This window comes from Rutidosis leptorrhynchoides, chromosome 5 (genome assembly GCF_046630445.1).
Source record: "Rutidosis leptorrhynchoides isolate AG116_Rl617_1_P2 chromosome 5, CSIRO_AGI_Rlap_v1, whole genome shotgun sequence".
Lineage (NCBI taxonomy): Eukaryota > Viridiplantae > Streptophyta > Magnoliopsida > Asterales > Asteraceae > Rutidosis > Rutidosis leptorrhynchoides.
The window spans coordinates 109,922,037-109,933,006 of NC_092337.1; the positions used below are offsets into that span (position 1 = coordinate 109,922,037).

The following is a 10,970-nucleotide window of genomic DNA, read 5'->3' on the forward strand; positions in this document are numbered from 1 at the left end:
ATGTTTACTTCACTTTTGTACAACGCCGACTCGAGCTCCTAGCATACAATACCTGCCCAAATAGTATTTTGCCTTATGTTTCCCAGGTGACCGGTCCTCATAAATGCCAGGAATACAAACAAGGAAAGGGTGACTCATAAATGGCAGGGTGAGTATCATTAAAATAGTACATCGGAATCCTTTGCCTAAATTAGGCATCCAAGGAGGTAGAATTGTCAAGTATGCGTTGTAGTCCATACATATATGAAGTGTAATCATGCCTATTTTCCTACTTAACTATCCATGGCCATTATAGTAATTAAATTATCGACTGTTAGAGGATGTATTGCATCAGGAGTCATGATAAATTTAAGCGCATACCCACAGTTACATTTAGTGTGAATCTATGGATTAGATAACATAAATATAATCCCCTCATGTTCCCCTTCTCCAACCCTTGGCTTTCTGTAAACCCCCTGCATTACTTAGCCACATCATATTAAATGTTTAGGGATAAGTGAAAAGCCACAAGGAAAGGAAAAGCCTGTAAACTGTCTACTCACATTTATTTGTTGCTATACATAAATACTACTTTCTCTCATTATAACCCAATATCTCGAATGACCTGCACTTAGGTTTGGCTCCCCTATGCACAGATGTCTCCAGGTATGTTTTACATTCATAGCACGTTATATCAAATTTTAGCACATCCCATACATACCAATGCTTATCCTCCTCCCTTTTTGTGATCACCAGATTCCATCCTTCATCTCACACATTCAGGATTTCCCAAGTGTGGGCTGTCAATATACACATCAACAAAGATAGGAGCTGTTGGAAAACCACAGCCGTATTGTGTTCTAAAGTTAACTCAAGGATGTAGCAGCAATTCAGGTTTTCACTAAATCCTGTAAAAAAACCCTGATTTGCACCTAATTTTGTTATACATATTAACCTCACGATACATTTGCTTATGATCATACTTTAAATCATAAAAAAACATTTTTATGCGTTCGTGCCTCTGCATTTTCCTGTAAGGAATAAGAGTATATCCGTGTAATGTTAAGAAACATTTGTATAATATATCGGGTAATATATGCTTTATATTATTCATAGTACAAATTTGTGGTTGTATTTACATAGACACAGGCTGGTACGTATACCCAAGCCCAGGAGTTTGCCTAGCTTACATTCTTTAATTAACACAATATGATTTAACGTTACTACGTTAACACAAACTTTACCAGATATATAAGTTGTTGCTTTTTCCAGGTAAAGCCACTGCCGGCGAAGCACCACTGACATTCTCCACTATTCTGCACCATTCATTGATTTTAGAAACCATCAAGACCCAGCTACATGGCCAAAGTCAGACTTTTGTTGGCCTTAAGTACATTGAACCGACTAACCATGTCAAATCTGGTAAGTATTTGTCCATTTCATCAATGCACTCATTGTTTGTCCATGGTATTAAAGTCTCTCATCAGACAATCGTGGCTGTGACACACTGGCCCATTACTTTTGATACATTTATTTTCAATGTAGCGAACCAAACAGACGACAGCGCAACCCTATCGTTCTCCAGGATCCTACAGCATTCACTCATTATAAAATCGATGGAGACAAACATGCATGGTCGGGTGCAGACGTTTGTGGGTTTGAAAATTATGCCGCCCCCTGCGTTGCCAAAACCTGGTAAACTTACAATTAACTCTCACCTAAAGGTGTTTGCTAAGCGAAAGTGTAAGGACATAACTTTTATATTGTGTTCTCATGCAAGAATTGATAAGAAAAGTATTCTGATTTTATATTTTTTTTTAAACCATGTTTCCTAGGATGCCCATAGTGTCATGATTTTTATTTTGTCTAGCGGTGTTGATGGTCAAGATTTGTCATATTTGAAGTAGCTCCCTAACTAACTGTTTATCCATCGTTCTCATACATGGTGAACCAGAACAACTAAGATTTGTTTTTGGATATTCGACCCGCTTAGGCTTTCCCAGCTGACCGTTTAAATTGTTTCGAGTTGTTAAACGTTGTTTTACTGCTTTCACTAAATTTATCATCGAACATGTACACTTTATTTTACTCAGGCAAACTCGGCAAAGAACATACAAGTTATAAAAAGCGCAACCCGCATATTGCCTACACGTCTTCAGGTAACTTCTATGCCCAACAGGAACTCCACCAATAACCAATTATTTTAAACATAAACTAAAGTGGTTAAATTATTTATGGTAACCACCCATACAGGTCAAAGTGCATTTGTCATTAAACCATCATGGCTAACTAATTACTCTATTTGCAGGTACACAGGTGTCTTACCATAACCAAGGCGCACCAACCTTTAAGTGTATGTATTGCAATGCAAGTATGTGGTATGAAGAGCGTAGTAACAAACCCAATACCACAAAGACACCAACGTTCTCACTATGCTGTCAAAACGGAAAACTCCTCCTCCCAAAGCTACAGGAAGCCCCAACATTGCTGAAATCGTTATTAGACTACACAACTACTTCGACGGCTAAATTTCGCGAGCAAATCCGGGTGTATAACAGCATGTTTTCCTTCACATCATTTGGCGCAAAAATTGATCACTCAGTCAACCGTGGCCGAGGCCCTTATACATTTAGAATAAGCGGCCAAACATACCATAAAATTGGTTCACTTTTGCCAGAGGAGGGAAGCCAGCCCAGATACGCACAACTGTATTTTTTTGACACAGAAAATGAAACAAGGAACCACATGTCTGCCTTTGTTAGTCCCGAAGCACGACAACCGTCAGATGAACACTTAACCACGAGTCTGATCAACATGTTGAATGACCACAGTGCCGTTGCACAAGCGTTTTGGATGGCACGAGATTGGGCAACTAATAACATATCGTCAAATTTTGAACTCAGGTTGCTTGCTAGGGTAACACATACCCGACAATATAACACACCCACTGTAGCGGAAGTAGCAGCATTGATAACAAGCGATTTTGGGCAATGTACAACCTCACGTGATATCATTGTCCAAAAAAAAAAATCACCCCCGAAAAGGATATCAGAACTACACCAACTGTATATGGCATTACAATACCCTTTATTATTTCCCTATGGGGAAACAGGGTATCACGAAGAAATCCCGTACCGTAATAATAACGGAAGACGGAAAACTATTAGAGGGTTTGTCACCATGCGTGAGTTCTATTGTTATATGATTCAACAACGTGAAAATGAGGGCACCACCTTGCTACGAGGTGGACGATTATTTCAGCAATATTTAGTCGACGCGTTCACAGCCATCGAAGAACAACGGCTTAAATGGCTAAGGAATCATCAAAACGAGTTACGCCTTGATCTATACAATAACGTTTGTGATGCTGTGACACGAGGAGACACGAAAGCCACCTCAATAGGAAAACGTATCATCCTCCCATCTTCACACACAGGGAGCCCGCGGTATATGGTCCAGAACTACCAAGATGCGATGGCTCTTTGCCGAGAATTTGATAACCCCAACTTATTCATTACCTTCACCTCCAATCCTAAATGGCCAAAAATCGACGCCATGCTATCCTATATAGAAGGTCAACGCGCACCAGATCGACCCGACATCGTTGCACGCGTCTTCAAACAAAAGCTTGATTGCATAATGACTGACATAATGAAGAAACACATTTTTGGCACAACGGAAGCAGGTATCTTTTAGACACTTTTAAACTTCCCATTATAGGGCCATTTCCTTCTTATCGTGGACACTATTGTCAAAGTGGCGTCAAAATAACTGTTTCTGTTACCCTACCTCTATGTTATCATTTAAATACCTGTTAAAACATAAAAAAAATTAAATAAATATCTATAAATACAAAGACCCATATTAAAATACATAGCAGCAACCTACTAATAATTATAGGTATTACCCTGTTGACCAATTTAAGTATTAAGTTCTTAGTCAATAACCCTGTAGATAATTAAACTACTTGCAGACCCTATGACATGTTTCACTCAAACACTATATGGGCTCATTTTACAATTAACCACGATTTCCTGATAAAAACCTATTGTTTCCTTCAGGTATACATATAATCGAGTTTCAAAAACGCGGGCTTCCTCATGTACATATGCTGATTTGGTTAACTCACGACTGCAAATGCAAGAGTCCATCAGACATCGATGACCTCATATCCGCTGAGATCCCATCTAAGACTGACGACCCAGAAGGGTACAAAGCCGTTAGTGAATACATGTTACATGGACCATGTGGTGGAAACAACATGGATGCACCCTGTATTATTGAAAGAAAATTTTCAAAACATTTCCCTAAACCGTATTACGCAGAGACAACAATAGATGAGGATGGATACGCAAACTACCGCCGAAGGAAAAATGGCGAAACGGTTACTAAAGCCAAAACTACACTTGACAACAGCTTTGTTGTCCCTTACAACAGATACCTCCTACTAAAATACAACGCACACATAAATGTAGAATGGTGCAATAGATCTCGGGCTATCAAGTATTTATTTAAATACTTAAACAAAGGCCCTGACCGAGCAACAATTGTTATACAGGAAAATTTAACTCAGATAGAAAACTCCTCAGTAGAAAAGATTGTTGAAGTAGACGAAATAAAAAATTATTTGGATTGTCGTTACCTGTCTCCATGTGAGGCTGTTTGGAGAATGTTTTCGTTCGACATCCACTTTTCTCAGCCATCCGTGATAAAGCTGTCATATCATTTACCAAATCAACAAGCTATTACCGTACATGATTCAGCTAACCTCCCCGCGCTTCTACATAGAGAAAGCATAAAGGAGACAATGTTCACTCAATGGTTTGAACTGAACAAGCGAGACGAGAATGCCCGACAGTTTACATACGCTAAAATCCCTATTCACTATGTATGGAACCAGGATGCAAAAGAGTGGACCCCTCGAAAACAACGGCGATGCATTGGACGGATTGTGTACTCAAACCCTGCATCGGGTGAGCGTTATTATCTCCGTATGTTGTTAAATATAGTGAAAGGTCCCCAATCATTTGAAGATATCCGTTCAGTCAATGGCATATTACATCCCACGTTCAAAGATTCTTGCTTTGCATACGGTCTCATAAATGATGATAAGGAGTGGACGGAAGCGATAGACGAGGCAACATTATGGGCTTCTGGTTCACAGCTTCGCGATTTGTTCGTCACAATTTTGCTTTTTTGCAACGTCAGTAAACCTCTCAAACTTTGGGAACAACATTGGGAGGCCTTATCTGATGACATTCTTCGCAAGAGGTGAAAACTGTACAACTACCCGGACTTAATCCTGACTGAGACTCAGATTAAAAACTATTGCTTGGTCGAAATAGAAGCTATCTTGAATAAAAATGGTAAAAGTCTAGCGGATTACCCGGATTTGCCCCAACCTGACCAATCTCTACTAACGCATATGGACAATCGACTAATTCGAGAGGAATTAAACTACAACCTGCAGGAAATGAGAACCCTACACACCACGCTTCACAACTCTCTCACCCCAGAACAACTAGCCATTTATGAGAAGGTTATTGCAGCAGTCACACAAAAGAAGGGCGGGCTTTTTTTCCTATATGGCCCTGGTGGTACAGGAAAAACGTTTGTGTACAACACCATATTGACCAAGCTGAGATCAGAAAAGATGATCGTCCTTGCGGTAGCATCATCAGGTACGCCCATTTTTTTTTAAAAAAAAGCAGCTGTGCAGGATATGTACCTCAATATTTACTACAATTAATAATTAAAAAACAGTCATTCATTATACATAAATGTCTAGCGCCTACTATTTTGGTACTGTTTACCCCCGGTTTATAATTATAAGGTTTTACCCATAACTAATCTTTCTCCCTGTTTGTGTTTACACTTAGCCGTTTATTTACTATCACATTAGACATTTGTTACCCCCTTATGTACTATATTAGCCATGTATAATTATACAGATAACGTTAAACCATGCAGTTACCATTGTATTGTCGAATACATGTTTACCCTTTTATATGAAAACACATACTTTAACAATTTACATTCGCAGGAATCGCATCGTTGCTTTTACCAGGTGGCAGGACTGCTCACAGTAGATTTGTCATCCCATTAGAACTCATGGAGAATAGCACTTGCGGTATAAAACAAAAAACACACCTGGCTGATCTCATTCAGCAAGCACGGTTAATAATTTGGGACGAAGCTCCCATGACACAAAAAAATGCATTTGAAGCATTGGATAAAACCTTGCGGGATATTTTAGGCGCTCAAGATGAAACAAACAGAACCAGGCTCTTTGGCGGGATGCCGATTCTATTGGGAGGTGATTTTAGACAGATCTTACCGGTCATCCCTAAGGGCAAAAGACAAGAGGTGGTGCATGCGTGCATTAACCGTTCTAACCTGTGGAATCATTGTCAGCTACATACACTAACACGAATTATGCGGGTCAACGAATACGCTCCCGACGGTGCCATTGATACAAGAAAAAGGTTATTCAATAAGTGGGTGCTCGATATTGGAGATGGCAACGTCCCAGCGTCTACCCGAGACGGGGAAGATGAGGCTACATGGATAAAAATTCCCGACGAATATATTGTTGAATCAGATACCTCCCCAATTGACACTATTGTGGACACCATATTTCCAGATTTCATAGCAAACCATCAAGATGAAGACTACTTACGCGAAAGGGCAATTTTAACTCCACGAAACGACGATGCAGACCAGATTAATAAACGCATGTTCAAGAAACTACAATCTCAAAGTATGACATACCAAAGCTCGGATGAAATATGCAAGGGATCAACAGATGCACTGGAGCAACACCAGGCATATCTAGTCGAGTTTTTAAATAAACTGAATTTCCCCGGCGTCCCACCGTACAAGCTAAAACTGAAGATCGATCAACCTATAATGTTGTTACGGAATTTGTACCCCAGCGCAGGCATGTGTAATGGAACCCGGCTTATAATTACCGACTTTCAGAAATTCGTGATTCATGCCTGCATAATTACTGGCTCGCATATAGGGAATACGGTCATAATACCTAGAATAGTCTTAACCGTTACACAGTCCAAATGGCCATTTGTTCTGCAGTGCATCCAGTTTCCCGTTAAACCATGCTATGCGATGACGATTAACAAGAGCCAGGGACAATCCCTAGAATTAGTGGGCCTATACTTACCAAAACCGGTCTTCAGCCATGGGCAGCTATACGTGGCAATGTCACGAGTCACTCACCCCGATGGCCTGAAAATAGTGATGGTCAATAAACTATATGACGGGTTACAGAACCATACACGAAATGTCATCTACAAGGAAACATTCACAAACCTACATCCTACTACTTAAAGGTTCATCATCACTCTCTCTAACCAATTAATTATATACTGTCCTTCATTTGCTTATAAGTTATAACATATTTATGCTATTAATTAAAAATATACAATTAATTGAAACACGGGCGATATTCGCAATAACAGCCACGGTTACTTCCTACTTTAACAATATGTACCCCTACAATTAACTGGTTCAGGTGAACTTTTGTTTCAGGCATCCCCTGCAAATGGGAACATTATAAAATAGCATACGCGCATTAATCTGGTACATTACTACTCCTCACTTTTAATTTTACAAATTATACTTTTACTATTTTGGCAGTCATGGACTTCGTTGTGTTATTTGAAACTTAATTCAAAGATATAGGATATACTCTGCTATATTCATTCAGCTCACTTTTACTTTTACAGAATATAAGGTTTCTAATTTAACAAACATGTTCTTAGTTGTCTTATTTGGCATTTTCTTCAAGTTACGCTCGCAATAAGGCTATTTGCAGCCTATATCGCTAATAAACTGTTGGTTTTAAACAGGCATACTACACACCCATAGTTCTGCGCACCTATTCTGTAACTCAATTTCATTTACCTCCCAGAAAACAGCGGCTAACCTGCCTTTAGACTCAGGTATACAATGTAGATAGGCATTACCTTTGAAAGAGATATATAAATACTAAGTTTAAGAATATAGCATACAAATTGGACTCTACTAGGTGATACCATCAAACGATCGTAATAGTTCATAGTTATTATACCAACACATGATTTACTTCAGATTTGCTATAAATGGCAGCAGTTACAGGATGTCGATATTCAACTGAAATAAAAAAGCCATTATACCCAAGCTTCCACGCGCACAGGCAACCAATTTGGCAACCAAATATCGGAGTCGACTCCGCAGCTATATTCAATTGTTTAACCCTATGTGGAAAATGTGTCCACCAGTCTACATTTATAATGTCGTCTGATCCGAAATGTAATAGCTAGCACCGATATTTTTAATTCGTTTTCCTGGATTCATATGCACTATAAATTTATGCTACAATACCCTCAATTCTGGAAATAGCACAGGTAAAAACCATCGATTTCGTATACATTTTGAAGCCCTCTGTTTACAAAGCCACTTTAAATAGATCCTCATAACCTTGGATATTGAATTAGCAAACACATTCGACATACAAAACAAGCCACCGTTCACGTGCAACGCACGGGCATTGGCTACTAGTTCTCATTAATATTTGACATTGTTATAAAAAATAAATGATCAAAGATCATTTGGTTAATATTATCATAGAAGAATTATTACTCACCTTTACTAGTGGTTAGGGAGTTTTTAAGGGTTATGAGAAAGTTGTTAGTGATGTTACTGAATTATTATTCCTTTTGTTTCAAATTAAAAGTTATGTTTTGATTTTTTAAAGTATTTATTTTCAAACATTGATTTCATAAAACTTATTTTGTGTTGTATAATATTTGATGAAAATTATATCAAATGAAAACACATTAAAAACTAATTTATTCATATAAATTTATAAAACTTATTTTGGTTGTCAAAGGTCTAAGATGGTGCTCGTGGTGGTTGGATGCCGCTGGCGGACGACGACTGCTATTGGTGACTGCTAGCAAAAGGTAGATGTTGTTGGTCGACTGCTTGAATCTACGGCTGTTTGAATCTGGGAGTTTGTAAATGTCATTGGAAATCTTGGTGGAGATGACTGGTTCTTATATTGTTCGATTCTGCATTTGGTATTGTTCTGTTGCGGCTTGTTCGGTTCATTCATTCCATTTTTTCTATCGCCGGGTCTTTTGTGGGCTTGATTTATTGTCGGCGTTGTTGAATTTGATAAATAGGCCTCGAGTTAGGTGTTCTTGGGTTGCCGGTGATTGGTTTGGATTAGCGGTTTCTGAGGAGTGAAAATCCGGGGTTGGATGCGAGGTCGGTTTATATGTTTGTTTAGGGTTAGATTTGGTGGTTTTTGTTTACTTGACATATCAATTGTAATTCCTATAGTGTTCGCTCTATATTCATTGTGGTCGTTCATATAGTTTAGAACGACCAAAGTGAGTGTCATTGAGTTTTGGTCGTCTGTGACCAAGTAATCCGACAACAGATATTTATGATCTGCTCAGTGTGCTCTACCGAAACCTCGATTCTATTCTCTATATACATATTAATATGTTTACAGAAAAAAATAATTTAAAAACTAAACATAATACATCAATTTTTAAGCGTAAATATAAATATTGTTACTCTTGATGGTATCCATTAATCTTTTATATATTACTAGCCTTTAAGAGCTCGTGCGTTGTACGGCTATTCTTAATCAAACAAATTGAAAACCTATAATGTTATATGAAATCTATATTTAAGAGCCCGTGCTCTATAAAATACTATTCGAAAATGTTCGTATTGGAACAGATTAAGCGTATGATACAATTAAAAATTTACAATAAATCTAAAATGTCATACATAGTTCTAAAATTTCGCCAAAAACATAAACATACTCGACCTTCACACGGAGAAGTTAATACAATTGTGTTCACTTTTAACTGTTTTCCCACCGACATCATCGAAAAACAACATGTTGGTGAATCGAACATAGTTTTAATGGAAGATAATCATGGAGACCGTTATTGTCCATTATTGCTAATTGTCTCACATGCACCGTTAAGGTTCATAAGGGAGCCTGCAGTCTCACAATGCACCTGTTCATTCATAACATCAAATCAAATTATTATAATAGCAAAATTGGATTACTATATGAACTATAAATATATTAATGGTAATTTTTTTAAAAGAACCTCAAATAATTTGGAAAAGAGAAGGGTTATGAGTCAACCCAACTTGTATTGACCCATAACAAACATTAAATGTTTCCTTAACCCCTAACCCACCAATTTTGCTACTTTAAGTGAAAACACATAGAAAGAGCCATTTACTTCAGTGTGTGTATGTGTTTATAGAAATCCTTACTTCGTTATTAGAAAACTTAAAAATTCTGGACAAGAGAAGAGTCATGGGATAACATGTAATATAAGTCAAAATCTAATAATTTTCAGCTTCTTAGCTCGCAAAGTAGGCCCGAAAATCACCCAATTGGGGTGTCCATCCACCTTTGACTTTACATGTCAAAATTGTGACTAACTGGACTGTAAGAATCATTATTTTGCAGATTTAGCTCTAATATCTTGAGTATTCATAGTATTTTTCTGCTTTCAAAATGAAATTGAGAAATTAATAATTATTGGTTGAAAATTAAAGAAAGTCAAACCAAGGTCAAAAGAAAAGGTAGTTTGTTTAACATTATAAGTCAAAGTAGGCCAGCTAACAAGAAAATTATTCTAGGTATTCAGATAAATAAATAACATTCACCGTGTAAGGGATTTATCATTTATATATGAAATTTCCAGATAACGACATATTCACAATATAGTAATAAAACTTACCATTAGCCATTACGACCAATGCACTACCATTTGTTGCACCAGCGAGTGACGTAACGTAATAATTCTTCTCCTATTGCTCCATTATCCATTCCTTCAATACAAAGAAAGTTCATAAATGATTAAATATGCAACAATAGTATAATTATCATAAAAAAGGGTGAACTTAAAATTGTTTTTTACCTTGTGCAAGAAAACGGGTGAGAGCTCGTA

At 37.6% G+C, this 10,970-nt stretch overlaps 2 protein-coding genes across 2 annotated transcripts; both read left to right on the forward strand.

The window, feature by feature from the left end:
- The first annotated feature begins 635 nt into the window (after window positions 1-635).
- Window positions 636-5,254, forward strand: LOC139848927 (uncharacterized). The gene is made up of 5 exons (XM_071838608.1): window positions 636-645; window positions 1,252-1,674; window positions 2,073-2,138; window positions 2,288-3,664; window positions 4,041-5,254. The coding sequence occupies exons 1-5, from the start codon at window positions 636-638 to the stop codon at window positions 5,252-5,254; spliced, it is 3,090 nt and encodes a 1,029-aa protein (XP_071694709.1).
- A 150-nt stretch (window positions 5,255-5,404) lies between these two features.
- LOC139848928 (uncharacterized) lies at window positions 5,405-7,326 on the forward strand. The gene is made up of 2 exons (XM_071838609.1): window positions 5,405-5,660; window positions 6,023-7,326. The coding sequence occupies exons 1-2, from the start codon at window positions 5,405-5,407 to the stop codon at window positions 7,324-7,326; spliced, it is 1,560 nt and encodes a 519-aa protein (XP_071694710.1).
- Window positions 7,327-10,970: the final 3,644 nt, after the last annotated feature.

Coding starts and splice junctions, on each gene's coding strand:
- LOC139848927 (XM_071838608.1), top strand. Junction 1,675..2,072: donor CCCTGCGTTGCCAAAACCTG/GTAAACTTACAA, acceptor TATTTTACTCAG/GCAAACTCGGCAAAGAACAT. Junction 3,665..4,040: donor TTTTGGCACAACGGAAGCAG/GTATCTTTTAGA, acceptor TGTTTCCTTCAG/GTATACATATAATCGAGTTT.
- LOC139848928 (XM_071838609.1), top strand. CDS start 5,405: ATGGACAATCGACTAATTCGAGAGGAATTAAACTACAACCTGCAGGAA. Junction 5,661..6,022: donor CCTTGCGGTAGCATCATCAG/GTACGCCCATTT, acceptor TTACATTCGCAG/GAATCGCATCGTTGCTTTTA.